The sequence below is a fragment of the Pinus tabuliformis genome, chromosome 4_1, assembly GCF_031772625.1.
Source record: "Pinus tabuliformis cultivar Carrire ecotype Pingquan chromosome 4_1, CPIR1, whole genome shotgun sequence".
Taxonomy (NCBI): domain Eukaryota; kingdom Viridiplantae; phylum Streptophyta; class Pinopsida; order Pinales; family Pinaceae; genus Pinus; species Pinus tabuliformis.
Genome location: NC_142303.1, coordinates 678,173,304 through 678,190,127, shown reverse-complemented (window position 1 = coordinate 678,190,127; position 16,824 = coordinate 678,173,304). Strand labels below are relative to the sequence as shown.

The 16,824-nt window shown below is 38.8% G+C and overlaps 1 protein-coding gene across 1 annotated transcript in view; it reads left to right on the top strand.

The window, feature by feature from the left end:
• The window catches only part of LOC149177918 (calmodulin-binding transcription activator), a 340,027-nt gene that overhangs the window by 110,113 nt on the left and 213,090 nt on the right, over window positions 1-16,824 (top strand). Inside the window, exon 4 of the mRNA XM_089421919.1 lies at window positions 16,144-16,232. Coding sequence (XP_089278045.1) covers window positions 16,144-16,232 — 89 coding nt within the window. The remainder of the gene's footprint in view (window positions 1-16,143; window positions 16,233-16,824) is intronic.

Below are 16,824 nucleotides of genomic sequence, written 5' to 3'. Positions count from 1 at the left end.
TAGGGAGGGGTACCATTGATTTTTAGAGGGAGTAAGGAGAAAGCGCTAATGTTACAGATGTATTGCATGTGCCAAGATTGGGTATGAACCTAATTTCAGTATCCCAACTATAGGATAAGGGATATGATATCCACTTTGTAGGGAAGAAAGTGTTTCTCAAACACTCAAGCTGGAAGAGGGTAAGACGGATTGGAGCTCGAAGCAACAGATTATACAAATTACAGCTCGACTCTCCAATGACACTGATTGGCAGTGACAATAGCAATGGGAAGGAACTGAATGAGTTATGGCATAGTAGAATGGGACATTTACACCATGGAGCACTCAAGATGCTTAGGGAAACAATAACAGGGATTCCCGAACTTGGCACGGAACACGATGATGTGTGCAGAAGATGCGTACTTGGGAAGTATGTTAAGGCAACATTCCCAAGAAGTGACATCAGAGCAGATGGTGTGTTAAGACTTATACATTCAGATATTTGTTACCTGATGACCATTCTAGAAAAACCTGGATCTACTTCTTGAAGACCAAAGGTGAGGTCTTCGATTGTTTCAGAGAGTTTAAGGCTCTCGTGGGGAATGCGACAGGGAAGAAGATCAAGGTGCTTTTGTTAGTTTTTGTAGCATTGGATGTGTTCTAGCCACAAAACTTTGTGGAGAGACTAGAATGAATGAGTTCTCCAAAACCCAAAATTCGTTTCTGTAAATTCCACCTAGAAGTGTCTCAATTAGATTATTAACCAATTTTTTAATTATTTCCCAAGTCTCAACTTAGGGAATATGGTTAATTAATCAATATTAATTGAGATGTGGTGAGAATCATATAGAAACTCACACGGATCAACATGGAATTAATCTGGGCCATCGATTATGTTTTAATCTTGGCCGTTGGTGTTCCAACATAAGAGTATAAGAAGAAGTTGATGGGTAGATGGAAAACACACCAGGGAAGATACTCAATTGCTCAAGCAAATCGATTTTCTCAGTGGCTGAAGTTCGGCAAGAGAAAATCGAGTTAGAGAGTGAGTTGCAGGTGGGAGAGAGAGGGCATCAACAATAGTTTGAGAGTGCAGGACAAATTTGAAAGGGGAAGCACAGAGGAGGGACGCAGTTCATTAGCGCAGAGGAGTGACGTAGGCACTATGCAGAGGGTGACGCAGTGAGGACAACGAAAGGGCAGAAGGTCCTGTTCGGGGTCAGAAAAACATTGTGGAGTGTGAGAAATTCATCAGTAAATTTCCCTTAGTGATTCTTCCTCTATTCTGGCTATTTGTATCTTGTACAAAAATTATTGCTGAAAATTAATAAAAGAAACCCTCATTTGCTGCATCGGTTTTCCCACATTGGGTTTTTCCGAGGACGATTGTCCAAAAATAATTGTCATTGTGGTTATATATGTGCTTGCATTTATTTTCCGCAGAATTTTATTTGTGTAGGCTGCAGTGTATATGTTTCGATATTTGTCGTAGAAAACTGCAAATAATTTGTCTAATCAATTTAACAAATGGAAGAATTAATATCAGTTGCTGCAGTAAAATTTAAGACTACGAATTTTCACATGGTATTAGAGCACAGGTAAAGCAGGAAGAGCTCGGTTGCAGACGAAAGAAGGATTTTGAAAGCACTGTATAGGCAGTAGTTCGAAACCCCAGAGAGGTTGCACAGTCCATTGGCTAGGTGGGCAAATTTTCGTGGAAAATTAATTCTTTGAGTGAGTCGACAGAGAATAAAATTTTCCGGATCGAGATTTGTCAGAGGCAGAGGGAGCAATGCAACAGTTTCCATGTAGAGTAAGACGTATCTTTTGCAACTGCGAATTCAGTGTTGGGAAGGAAAAATAACATAGGAAATTATGGATAGTCAAGAAGCCTCAGAATTATCTTCCAGATTGGAAGATGAGTTTGCATGTCTGTCAGGATCGACATCAGCTGGTGTTTGGTATATTGATAGCAGAGCTTCAGCTCACATGACTGGAGTAAGGGAATATTTCTCGAGCTATCAAGAGGAGCAAATGGACTTCTAGATCACTATGGGCCACAAAACTAAGTGTACTCCAGTAGGGAAAGGCACCATAGATTTTCAAATGGAAGCAAGAACCAACACTAGCGCCACTAATGTACTGCATGTGCCAGGATTGGGTATGAACCTAATTTCAGTATCCCAGTTGCAAGACAAGGGGTACGATGTATACCTTGTGGGAACGAAAGTATATGTCAAGCATCCCAGCTAGAAGAAGGTGACACGGATTGGAGCTCGAAGCAACAGGCTATATAGATTGCAGATCAATTCTCCAATGGCACTGATAGACAGTGATAACAACAGTAAGAAGGAGCTGAATTGTGATGACCCATTTCAGTTTATAAGCAAAAGAGTATTAGCCTGCATATGAGGTATGCATATGATAGCTACATATGCACACATCGCATGCCTTGCACTAGTATACTTATTAAATAATTAGGAAAAATGTTAAAATGAATGAAAAAAGCGACTAAAACACCTAAATTATCGAGAAGAAAGATATTACCTAAAATCCGACATTCAAAAGATACATATATAGAGTTTAAAGTTATAAGTTAATTATTATTAATATGTATGAATATAAATATATAATTATAAGTTAAAGTAATTTTTAAATTTAACACCATAAAGATTTAACAACTATGGACCTTGTTACCATAATTAAAATCATATAAAAGATAAATATAATTTTATAAAATAAATTAAAAAATAATAAAATAAAACATTAAAGTTTAAAACATATCTACCCTTTTTAAAGATATATATACTCATACCTTCACCTCACCTTACACGTAACAAATAAATCTGTCGAATAAAATCTGAGGATGGCGGTGGAAGAAGGCGGTGACCGCCTAGGCAAGGTACATATCCCAGGCACGCAGAGGAGAAAAGGAAGAGGATTTTGCTGGAAGAGGAGGAGGGGAATGAGGGTTAGAGATCTGAATCAGAGCTAGAGTTCCATTATTCTTGAAGCTCTTGGGCACGGGGGACCGAAATACTCCAATTGGGAAGTATTTTGGAGCTGAGTACCAAGGCTGTGCTCAGCTTGGCAGGGTGGTTTTGGCCTTTTGGTAACAGGAGCGAGAGCAAATTGGGATTGTCTTCAAGCTAATTTCCAAGTATTCCTCTGCAATTTAATTTCAAATTCTATATTTGTTTCAGGAAAATCTCAAGGTAAATCATGGATGCTGATAATTGTTAGGTAGATATATATATAATGACCTCACATGAATGAACTATGGCACAGGAGGATGGGACAATTGCACCATGGAGCATTTAGGATGCTCAGAGAGACTGTAACAGGAGTTCCAACTCTCAGCACTGAGCACAATGATCTATGTCAAGGATGTGTACTTGAGAAGTACGCAAAAGCAACATTTCCTAGAAGTGATAGCAGAGCCAATGGCGTGTTGGGATTGATACGCTAAGATATTTGCGGCCCTATGTCCACCAAAGCTCTTAGTGGTGGCGAGTATTTCGTCACCTTTATTGATGACCATTCCATAAAAACCTGGATCTACTTCTTAAAGACCAAGGATGAGGTCTTTGATCGGTTTCGAGAGTTCAAGGCTTTCGTAGAAAACATGATAGGGAAAAAGATCAATGTACTACGTTCAGATAATGGTGGAGAATACACAGATAAAGACTTCACAAATTTCTGCGCAAAGGAAGGTATCAAAAGAGAGGACAACTCCCTACAATCCACAACAGAATGGAGTAGCGGAACGGAAGAACAAAACTATAGTTGGGGCAGCAAAGGCCATGTTGTATGATTAAGATTTACCTAGATTTCTATGGGTAGAAGCATGCAACACAATGGTGTACATTCAAAACAGGACACCTCACAAAGCTTTGGGGAAGAAAACGCCAGAGGGAGTCTTCACCAGAAACCTGAGGTAAGTCATTTGAGGATATTCGGGAGTGTGGCCTATTGTCACATTCCAGATGAGAAGCGCAGTAAGTTGGATTAGACTGCAGAAAAGGGGTATCTCGTAGGATATAGCGAGACCTCAAAGGCATACAAAATCTACATTCCTAGCAACAGGAAGATTGTAGTGAGGCGAGATGTAAAGTTCATGGAAGACAGAGCTTTCAGAAGATCTCGAGAGATGCCTGCTGGAGATTCCTCAGTAGTAGGAGATCTAGGAAGTTCATAGCAAAACTGAGCAATGAGAACAAGAGGAGGAACAAATTGAACCTCGCACCGCCAGTAGTAGGACCAGTAGGGAAGTGCCTTAGACCTTGAAGGACGCAGGAGGGTTTGTCAGAGCTCCTAGAACCAGCAAGAGGCAGCGCAAGCAGCATGACAAATAGCAGGCCTTGGTGGCTTAGGTTGCAGAACCCTCTAGTTTTCAGGAAGCCGCACAACATTAGGTGTGGGTGGATACCATTGTAGAAGAGTACAATTCTATCATGACAAATGATGTTTGGGAGGTGGTGACTAGACCAGAAGATAGAATAGTTGTGGGTTCCAGATGGATCTACAAGATCAAGTACGTTGCAGATGGCAATGTAGAGAAGTATGAGGCTAGATTTGTCGCAAAGAGGTATGCACAAAAGGAAGGAATAGACTATGAGGAGATCTTCGCCCCAGTTGCCAAATATACCTCTATGAGATCTGTCATATCCTTAGCAACGCAGATGGGATGGGAAATTCACCAGATGGACGTCAAGGCAACATTCTTGAACAGGGTGATAGAAGAAGAGGTGTACATAGAGCAGCCTAAAGGCTTCGAAACTCATGAGAAGCGCACTCATGTATGCAGATTGAAGAAAGCCCTATAGGCATGGTACGATCGAATTGACAGTTACTTGCAGCAATTGTGATTCATCAAGAGTGATGCAGATCCCAATCTCTACTATTTGATGGTGGAGAATGAGCCTCTCATTCTGGTTTTATATGTAGATGATCTGTTTTTGACAAGATCATCAGGGCTTGTAAAGGAATGCAAAAGGAACCTTGCAACAGAATTCGACATGAAGGATATGGTGTTGATGCACTATTTTCAAGGGTTGGAAGTATGTCAAAAGAATGGGGAGATCTTCCTTGGGCAAGGGAGATATGCTACAAAAATTCTGAAGAGATTCAAAATGCAGGATTGCAGACCCATGGCAACACCCATGATTACCAACTGGAAAAAGATAGATGCATCAGGGGACAAGGAAGTCGACCCCACCTTGTACAGACAACTAATTGGGTCACTCATGTATCTGGTCAACACCAGGCCAGACATTTGTTTCGCTGTCAATACCCTTAGTCAATTCATGGTGGAACCAAAAATGGTACATTGGGTAGCAACTAGGCACATTCTCAGATATGTGCGTGGAATAGTTGGACTCGGGTTGAAATATACTCGAGGAGATGACGTCAGGTTGAGCGGATTCACAGATGCAGATTGGGCAAGTAGTTCAGTGGACAGGAAAAGTACCTCCAGGTACTGCTTCAACGTTGGATCAGGGATGATCTCTTGGTGCAACAGGAAGTAGAAGTCAGTAGCACTGAGCTCAGCAGAAGCAAAATATATGGCGGCCAACACGACTACGTGCGAAGCCATATGGCTTAGGAAATTGCTGGTGAGTTTGTTCAGGAAGAAAATGGGAGCGACCAATGTTTACTATGATAATTAGAGTTGCATAAAACTCTTCGAGAATCTAGTATTTCATGATAGGTCGAAGCACATTGATATCAGATGTCATTTCATCAGAGATTGTGTTCAACATGGGGCAGTCCAGTTGCAATATGTCCCCACAGGCGATCAGGTAGCAGACATACTCACAAAAGCTCTAGGGAGAGCTAAGTTCATCCAGTTCAGAGAACAGATGGGTATGGTGGAGAATCCATTTCAATAGATTCTCGACAGTAGTAATTGAGAGGGAGTTGCAGTGCAGACGCAGTAGTTGACAGCAGTTCAGTAACAACACAGATGCAACATATATCAGAGTTGCGCATTTGTTGGTGGGCAGCAACAACCAGACATCAACAGCGTGACAGGAGATGATGAAGAGACAGGGTGTTGATACAAGGGGCAACAACACTAGAATACTTTCCTCGCTAAGAGGGAGTGTTTGTTTTTGTAGCATTGGATGTGTTCTAGCCACGAAACTTTGTGAAGAGACTAGAATGAATGAGTTCTCCAAAACTCAGAAATCGTTTCTAGAAATTCCACCTAGAAGTGTCTCAATTAGATTATTAACCAATTTTTTAATTATTTCCTAAGTCTCAACTTAGGGAATATGGTTAATTAATCAGTATTAATTGAGATGTGGTGAGAATCATATAGAAACTCACACGGATCGACATGGAATTAATCTGGGCCTTCGATTATGTTTTAATCTTGGCCGTTGGTGCTCCAACATAAGATTATAAGAAGAAGTCGAGGGTGATGGAGTGAGGACAACGAAAGGGCAGAAGGTTCTCTTCGGGGTCAGAAAAACGTCGTGGAGTGTGAGAAATTCATTAGTAAATCTCTATTATGAATATAGTTCATAACAAGTAAATAAATAAAATAAATGTAAATATTAAATAATCAAAAATTGATTATATTAAATAGTCATTAAGTTAAGTGAAAAGGCATGTCTTTTAAAAGGTCACCTGCTGAGGTATAAAAGCAGGGCCTCATTGTAACATTCAAATCACTTGTACAATTTTATATATTAATACATTATTATTATCAAATACCTCTTGTGTATTTTTACATTCAAGCCTCCAAGCTATCAATTTTCATGCTTCAGTAACAGTTTTTATGCTTCAGTGGTATCATAGCCATGGCTCACAATATAATGATGCGGGTCTTTGAACATTGTTCGCCGCACAATGTGCCATTACGTTCACATCCTGAATGTGTTGAACAATTTAATAAAATTCATGAAGTATTTCAGCGTTTAGAAAAATCATATGCAGAAGTTAAAGCATGTCGAAAGGAAAGCGATAACAAGGAAAATGATCTAGATGATGATTCCGATAAAGCTTATACAAATCAAGATGAGGATTTAGATAAAACTGATCTTGATGTGAATGAGGGTGATCTAGATCAAGATAATGATTCTGATGTAGTTAATATAGATCAAGAAGATTATGATGTTGAAAATCCAGATGAAGTTGATCTTGATGTGGATGAAGACTATCTTGAGAAGAACGAAGATGTACAATGTCATGACAATGAAGAAGACATTGGTGATGATGAAGAGGAAAAAGTGGATTCTGGGATATAGGAGGAAGAAAACCATGATAAAAATGATGAGAATGTTGTAAGGTCTCCAATGGAACAAAGTACCGAACTGAAGCATTCAGACAATGGAATAATTGAACTATTTAAATGGTTGGCATCCTCTCAAGTTGTTGATGACTTGAATGTTGAAACTGGAGATGACTTGGCTAGAACATGAGCATTATGGGGTTCATTGCCCATAACTACTAGTGGCAAAGTTCAAACGGATTCAAAAGTTTTAGGGGAGCAAAATTGTTTCCTGAATTTGGAAAGTCCAGCTAAAGTAAAAGGGCGGTCTAAAGGGTCCTTTTGTAATGGTAGAAGCGATCAAGCCAAAGAGAAGAACCCAAGCCATAATTACAACAATGCTTGTTTGATACAACTAAGAAAATTACGTTCAACAGGGACTAGCTGTTCTAGTCGTACAATTTCTGATTCTAATTCTGCTGGTAATCAACAAAGTGTATCAATTGTTAATGGAATTCATACCTTGTTTGGATTTGCACAACCTTGTGGGCGCAAAGTAAATTCAGTATATTGTGATGGTAGATTGGAGTTGCTAAAACAGAGAGCATTCTATACGAATTCCTATTTGGCATCTTCAAGACAACAACTCATGTATCTGGGCCATGTTGGGGATGATTTTACTTTATATATGTCTTCTAAAAAAGAAGCAATCGTTAATTCTAGATTGTTGGAACTAACTCAAACTAACCTTAATTATCAGTTCTCTCAAGTGGGTTTCCAACATCATGCTAATGCATTTTCTAGAAGCCCAATTGAGCCAAATGGCTGGAATAATTGGAGCATATTGAGTTCTAGTATTGAGCTTCAGCTAGTCATAGGAAGATTGGAACTAAGCCTAGTAGAAATCTCAACCAATGAAAGATATGGCAGCATGGATTCTAGATTTGGACCTATGGAAATGTTTTCAAAATCAATTTATGATGACTCCCAAGATTATGTTGTCTTATACATTGAGTATGCCAAGGAATGCGCCAAGTGCTTGAAATGTGTGGGCATAGAGAAGCATCCTCCTACAGTGGGGCAAGGCAATTCTGAGGGAAAAATAAGAAATCAGACAGACACAGTTGGATCATGTATACAGAGATCAAACGATTCCACAACTTGTCGGCTATCTTCTTGTCTTCTAACTAGACCTACCAACTCATCTTTATTGGATTTCAGTGATAGGTAGCTTGTGTTGAAATCGTTCATGTCCCTTGCTGTCAAAACCCCGACCACTATTCAACACCCAATCACATGTAATCATGAAACTTTGGCCTGTTGTCGCAAACATTTCCGACATTTGGCTACACCTGCTAAACTGCGTCCCTATCGTGCACCCCCAACAACTCCAACAACTCAGCCCCAACTGTCGAACCTGCCATCCGCTGTAAAACGTTCATTGCCGTATAAAAAATTTGAGACCACTACTCCATCATGCCGTCCAACTCGCTGTCCATTCCACTGCATCCTGACCTCGCTCCTAAATCTGCTCCGCTGTGTAAATAATCTACAGGTTTGCACATACTCAACGATTGCGGTGGAAGGCTGTCTGATAGCTGCTGTGGAACGTTGTCTGAGGGCCGCAACAGAATGCTGTCTGAGAGCCGCTGTCCGACAGAGACACAATAAACATCGCAACCGTCAATTATCGCGTCCCAGTCGAAGGGTCAACGGTGTAAGTGTCAATCATCGCGTCCCATTCGAAGGGTCAACGGTATAGATAATTATTTGTGCGGATGAATATATTACGTGGGTGCTCACTGTCATGCATTACGGTGGAACACTATAGTTTCGTAATAACTAAATAAAATTTAATTAATTAAATTATTATTATTATTATAATAATAATAATAATAATATAAATTAAAAAAATACATTTTTATTAAAATATATACACTTAAATTTTTTTTATTAATATATATATATATAATTAAAAAAAATATTATAAAAAAAATTATTATTTAAAAAAAACAGCATTTAAAAAAAGAATAAAAAAAATTCTAGGGAATATTACTGATGAGCTACATGATGAAACGATGACCAGATTGTATACATCGAGACGACAGACACTAAGTGAAGAAAATCGACAACATTAAAGCTTTGAGGACAAAGCTTCTGAAGGGAAGGGCTATGTTATGAATATAATTCATAACAAGTAAATAAATAAAATAAATGTAAATATTAAATAATCAAAAATGGATTATGTTAAATAGTCATTAAGTTAAGTGAAAAGGCAGGTCTAAAAGACATGCGTAATCATGAAAGGTCACTTGTTGAGGTATAAAAAGCAGGGCCTCATTGTAACATTCAAATCACTTGTACAATTTTATATATTAATAAATTATTATTATCAAATACCTCTTGTGTATTTTTACATTCAAGCCTCCAAGCTATCAATTTTCATGCTTCAGTAACAGTTTTTATGCTTCAATCTCTCAATGATTCTTCCTCTATTTTGGCTATCCGCATCTTGTACAAAAATTATTGCTGAAGATTAATAAAAGAAATTCTCATCTACTGCACCAGTTTTCCCACATTGGGTTTTTTCTGGGGGCGATTCTCCAAAAATAACTGTGTCATTGTGGTTATATATGTGCTTGCATTTATTTTCTGCAAAATTTTATTTGTGTAGGCTGTAGTGTATATGTTTTGATATTTGCCTTAGAAAACTGCAAATAATTTGTTTAATCAATTTAACAAATAGAAGAAATAATATCAGTTGCTACAGTAAAATTCAAGACTACGAATTTTCACACTTCGCGCAGATAATGGTGGAGAATATATTGATAAAGACTTATAGATTTTTGCGTGAGGGAAGACATCAAAAGAGAATGGACAACTCCATATAATCCACATCAGAATGGGGTAGCGGAGAGGAAAAACAAAACCATAATTGGGGTTGCAAAACCTATGTTATATGACCAGGATTTGCTCAAGTTTCTATGGGCAGAAGCATGTAACATGACAGTGTATATTCAAAACAAGACTCCTCATAGAGTATTGGGGAAAAAACGCTAGAAAGGATCTTCATAGGGAAGAAGTTAGAAGTGAGTCACTTTAGGATTTTGGCAACATTGGTTATTGCCACGTGCTAGATGAGAAGCGTACCAAATTGGATCAGACTGTAGAGAAGGGGTTTCTCGTTGGGTATAGCGAGACCTCCAAGGCATATATGATCTACACTCCTAGCAATATGAAGATTTTAGTAAGATGAGACGTAAAGTTCATGGAAGATCCAACTTTCAAGAGATCTCATGAGATGCATGTAGGTGATTAGATTCAGCGACCTGAAGCTCCATTGGTCCAGCAACAGGGACAACCACAGGGGAAACCAGTGGGATAGTCACTGGAATCCTGTACAGTAACCAATACTAGCAGTTCCTCAAGAGTAGGAAATCCAGTGAGATCTCAAGAAACGAAGCAGTAGAGGCAGGAGGAGGAGGAGCTGGTAGAACCTCCCACGACTAGTGGTCGAGTCTGTAGAGAGGTTCATCAAACATCGAGAGATGCAGAGGAGTTTATTGGAGCTCCTGGGACGAGCAAAAGAGACCGTAGGCGACGTGACATATATCAAGCATTAGTAGCTTAGGTTTGCAGAACCTTCCAGCTTTTAGGAAGCCGCACAACATCAAGAATAGGTAGATGCCATGGTAGAAGAATACAACTCTATCACGACGAATGATGTTTGGGAGGTGGTGCCAAGGCCTGAGCACAAGTCAGTTGTAGGATCTCAATGGATCTACAAGATCAAGCATGCTGTAGATGGCAATGTGGATAAGTACAAGGCTAGGTTTGTGGCAAAGGGGTATGCATAGAAAGAAGGGATAGATTATGAGGAGAGCTTTGCTCCAGTTGCCAGATACCCCTCTATTCAGTCAGTTATATCCCTAACAGCTCAAATGGGATGGGAGATTCACCAGATGGACGTTAAGACATCATTCTTGAATGAGGTGATAGAGGAAGAGGTCTACATTGAACAACCAAAGGGATTCAAAACTCATGAGAGGCGCAGTCATGTGTGTAGATTGAAGAAAGCTTAATACCGGCTCAAGCAGGTCCCAGGGCATGGTATGGTTGGATCGAAAACTACTTGCAGTAGATGGGATTCGTCAAGAGTGACGCAGATCCCAACCTTTACTATTTGATGGTAGAGGGTGAGCCACTCATCCTAGTATTGTATGTGGATGATCTCTTCTTGACAGGATCATCAGGGCTCATAAAGGACTGCAAGAGGAACCTGGCAACAAAGTTTGATATGAAGGATTTGGGGTTGATGCACTATTTCCTAGGATTGGAAGTGTGGCAGAAGGACAGGGAGATCTTCCTTGGGCAAGGAAGATACACTACAAACATTCTGAAGAGATTCAAAATGCAGGATTGTAGACCCATGTCTACGTCCATGATCACCAACTGGAAGAAGATAGATGCATCAAATGACAAGGATGTCGACACCACCTTGTATAGACAACTTATCTGTTCTCTCATGTATCGATTCAAAATGCAAGATTGTAGACCCATGTCTACGCCCATGATCACCAATAGGAAGAAGATAGATGCATCAAATGACAAGGATGTCGAACCCACCTTGTACAGACAACTTATCGATTCTCTCATGTATTTGGTGAACACTATGCCAGATATTTGCTTCGCAGTCAATACCCTCAGTCAATTTATGTTCGAACAAAAGAGGGTACATTGGGCAACAACAAGGAATATCTGAGAGGTGTGTGCGGTACAGTCAAGTATGGGTTGAGATGTACCAGAGGGGATGATGTCAGACTATGTGGATTCACAGATGCAGATTGGGTAGGTAGTTCAGTGGATAGGAAAAGTACCTCTGGGTATTGCTTCAACATTGGATTAGGATGGCTTCTTGGTGTAGCAAGAAGCAGAAGTCAAGAGCACTGAGCTCTACAGAAGCAGAATATATGGTAGCAAGCACAACCATGTGCGAAGGTATATGGCTTCGGAAGCTACTAGTAAGCTTGTTTAGGCAGATGATGAGGCGACCAGTGTCTACTGTGATAATTAGAGTTGCATTAAGCTCTTTGAGAATCCAATGTTTCATGACATGTTGAAACACAGATATTCGTTGTCATTTCGTTAAAGATTGTGTACAACATGGAGCAGTCCAACTACAATATGTTAGCACAGAAGAGCAGGTTGCAGATATACTCACAAAAGCTCTAGGGAGAGCTAAGTTCGTCTATTTCAGAGAACAGATGGGTATGGTGGAGAATCCGTTTCAGTAGTAGGGACAAACTATTTTAGATGCTTCTTAGTTGTAGTAGCAACATTGACAGATGAGAGGGAGTTGCAGTGCAGATGTAGAGTTGGTAGCAGTATGGCAGTGTCAACAGCAACACAAATGCAACATTAGAGTTGTGCAGTAGTTGGTGGGTAGCAGCAGCTAGACATCAGCAGCGTGATAGGAGGTGATACAGAGATAGGGTGATGTGGCATGATGTGCAACACTAGAGAGAACACAATCCTCACTAAGAGGGAGTGTTAATTTCTATAGCATTGGATGTGTTCTAGCCATGAAATTTGGTGGAGAGGCTAGAATACATAAGGTCTCCAAAACCCATAAATCGTTTATGGAAATTCCACCTAGAGATGACTTGATTAGACTATTAACCTATTTTCTAATGTTCCCTAAGTCTAAACTTAGGAAATCTGGTTAATTAATCAGAATTAATTATGTCAAGGTGAGAATTCTCTAGAAACTCACACGGATCGATCTAGAAATGATCTGAGCCATCAATTAAGATTTAATCTTGGCAGTTGGAGTCCCGACAGGAAGATATAAGAAGGGATCGATGTGGTGATGAAGAACACACCAATGTAGATACTCAATTGCCTAGGTAGTTCGATTTTCTTAGTAGCAGAGACTCAACAGAGAAGATAGAGCCAAAGGGTGAGTAGCAGGTGGTAGAAGAGGTCAACAACATTTTCGGAGGAAGTATTCCAGTTCTGGGAGAGGTACTGAGAGGTAGGCTGAAATTCCGAGAGGTTCTACGCAAGCACTACGCAGAGGTTGACACAGAATGCATGTAGCTAGGGAGGTAGTTTCGGGGACAAAAATTAGTTGTGGGGTGAAAGAAAATTCTCACAATAATTTTGCCAGTATTTTTCGTAAGATTAGATTGCCAGTAGAGCATCTAAATTATTGTACTCAAAATCACTGTTGAAGAATAATAATAAAACCCTCATCTGTAGCACTGATTTTCCCAAGATGGGTTTTTCCGGGGACAGTTGTCCAAAAACAACCGTGTTAAATTTTTGTGTGCGCTAGAATTTCTTAGTTTCCAGTATTTTATTTTCTGCAGTATTTTTATGGTGAAAATTGTAGTAGAGAATTATTCGTTGTTTGTATGTGCATATAAATTGTTAAATTAAATTAACGATTAGGAGAATAATATCCAGTTACTGCAATAGATGAAACTTTCACAAGGCCCACCTTCAAAGTTTCAAACATATGATGATAACCGATGGGCGAGGGACCAAATGGCTGGCACAAGTGGCAGAGATTATGGCACATCGAGCTATCTGGTGGCTGCAAGGGGCTGCTGGCTACCGGCTAAGGACCATCTAGGAAAAAATCTTCTCCTATGGATATCACCCACAAAGTGGCGGGTAACAGGTCTAAAAATTGAAAAAGTCATAAAATTAGGGAGAAAATTGAAAAAATTGGCAAAAACTTGGCAAAATTATAGAAATAGAAAAGTATTCATTTTTTTTTTTTTTTAGCATCTAAATTATCCGCAACATCAGATAAATATATTGCCACATAAATATGTAAAGAAAGCTAATATATAAGATATATAAGAAGTTTAGTGCTACATCACATATTTGATCAGTCCAACCATTTGACATCACAATGCATCTAGTGTGTTCCCATGGTGCCCTAAAATCCTCCAATATAGTAGTGCAATCAACCTTTTCATTTTGAAGAATAGGCCCTCTCAACTCCTCATAGGTAGGGGCTTTGTACCCTGGCCCAACAACAACAGCGACATCAAACATAGCTTGGTAGAAGATTGGTCTTTGGCAACGTTGAAAGGAACATCACTCCATAGAAGACACTTAGCGACCAACTTGTCAGCGTCTTCCTTTTCCTTTTTTTAAGTGTCGACTTGATCCCAGGTTGTGCACTAGGTGTGATTATAGGAACAAAAAAATATGAGATCGCTGAGGGGTTGGGCCTTGTGGATGTGGAAGGTGATACTGAAGAAGCACTCACACTTCCCCTCACTCCTCTCCCTACAATTTGACTTTTTACCATTGCCCTGTTGTCTTTGGCATCATCTTTATCATGTAGTGATTTAATGGCCTTCCGAATGATTTCTGGAGTGGCATCTAGGCAAAGTTCTATAATCGGTTGAAACCCCCTGACATATGCTTGCCACACAACTTGCAAGTCAAATATTGTCTATTGACCCCCCCCCCCCTCGTGGGTACAACATTAGGTTCACCATATTCCCATAAAGGGTTCAACTGCCTTGGCATTTTGTTTGAACTTGAATTTGAACCTAGGGCACAAAAAATTGAAAAAACTTAGAAACTACCATCACATAGGAATCAAGCTACTTTTTAAAAGATAAAAAAAAATCAAATTGCAAATTTAAATGCTTCTTTTCACTCACTGAAGTTAATGCAGTCAGATTCATTCAAGCATTTTGTAACATGTGTTTCAGGCTAGTATCGAGCAATGAGCATCAACCTACATACTCACAAATGTAAAATGAACAAGATCACAACAAAAAACAAGGGCTTGAAACATGTGAACAATCTACGCTAAAGAATAATAAGGACAACGTTGCCAGTGGCTCAGCTCTAGTGACAACAATTGAAGTCTGAAATAGTTTGATTCAAAGCAGCAGCAAACTAAAAATAGAACTGATAGATGGATCTAAACCATTTGCGGGTTTAGGGTTGTGAGCTAGATTGATGGGGTTATCTTGATGGTTAGAGGATACATAACAGCCACAAGGTTATTCTCAGTCAATCATTCACCTTATATACTGCAAGAATCAACAGCATTATGTACCATCACAGAGAGAATCCATACCTGCAACTCGATGGTTGCTGTCACTCACGTTGAGCTGTGGACAACAATCCAAATCCATGCCACAAAATCGGTCAAATCTCCTACTTGACAGTGACAAACTCCTCCTCTCTTCCCATGGTTGAATTGTTGAGCATTGAGTTCAAAATGATTGAAAAATCAGATTTTCCCTAACTTATATGCCACCTGGAAAAGGCACGAGTTTTTGGATTGAATTGTGATAAAATCATGATTTTGTTGATTAAATCACGTTTTTTTGAAATTTGAAAAACTTGAAAAAATCGGCCGATAACATCGGTGAGTTGAAAAACTTGCAATTTGCCAATTTTATGGGGATTTTATGAGGAGGTTGGCAACAGAGCCCTTTTAATAGTTACATTCTTTCACTACATTGTATTAATATTAGGACTCCTAGCAACATATTATGTGTTACCATATGATTTGGGAGGTATTTTTATGGTTGTGATTGTTTTGAATATGGTTCTCCATTTGTTGTAGGTAATTGATTGGGTAAAGATATGACAACATGGTTAGTATATATATGTTATATATTTGTAATCTTAGTCTCACAACACTGGATCTAGCATTTGGATTTTTAGCAAAATGGCTATCTATTTTTTTGGATTATTTTATGCCTACATTCCAATAGGAGATTTTTAGGTACACTTCAAATCTATATAGCTTTCTCATTGATTGCTTCTCTTTTCCTAATGTTAAAATAATGTCTTTCTTTCACTTTGTTTGAACAACAACGATAGATGCCCATAACTTTGCTTCCTAAAATTTATATGTTTCATCAAGAAATGAAACATCTTTCTTTTTGCAATGCTTATATTAGGTTGGCAATGAAGAGAGAATACATGTTTACTATGCACATGGCGAGGACAATCCCAAATTTGTTCGTAGGAGTTATTGGTTACTTGATAGGTATGCCATCATATTTCAATGCATCAATGTGAACTAGATTGAAGAATTTGAAATAATGTCATGTTGAATGCACACATTTTTAAATGAGTATACGTGTGGTTTGCGTCCTGATTATCTTTCTAGACAATCAAAATGGTGTTTATTGTTGGCATGGATCCGTAGTTACATAATGATATTGGTTAGATCATCAAATTGTTTTATGCTTACAACCTAAACATTTGACACAAATTTATTTAAGAATGTTATTTACTCTTATCTGATTGGGCAAAGATAAGCTGTCATAATTTTTGTATATGACATATTTTGCTGCCAACAAGACAAATATGAAAAAGATTAAATATCAAGCTGAAAGATTCAATTTTCTTTTTATAATGATTTCAGAAGTTTCTCAACGTAGTCTTTGTAAGTCAATTTTCTATTGAATTTAATGAGATGAGGTTTGCAAAGGTTTGATAGGTTGTTATTGCTTGTTGAATATTCTCAACAATGTCTAATGATATTGACTTTTCCATGCATAGATTTAATAAAAGGAGATCTGCATCAAAGTTAATATATATTTTCAATGTTTCGAACCCTACAGCAGGTTCATCCT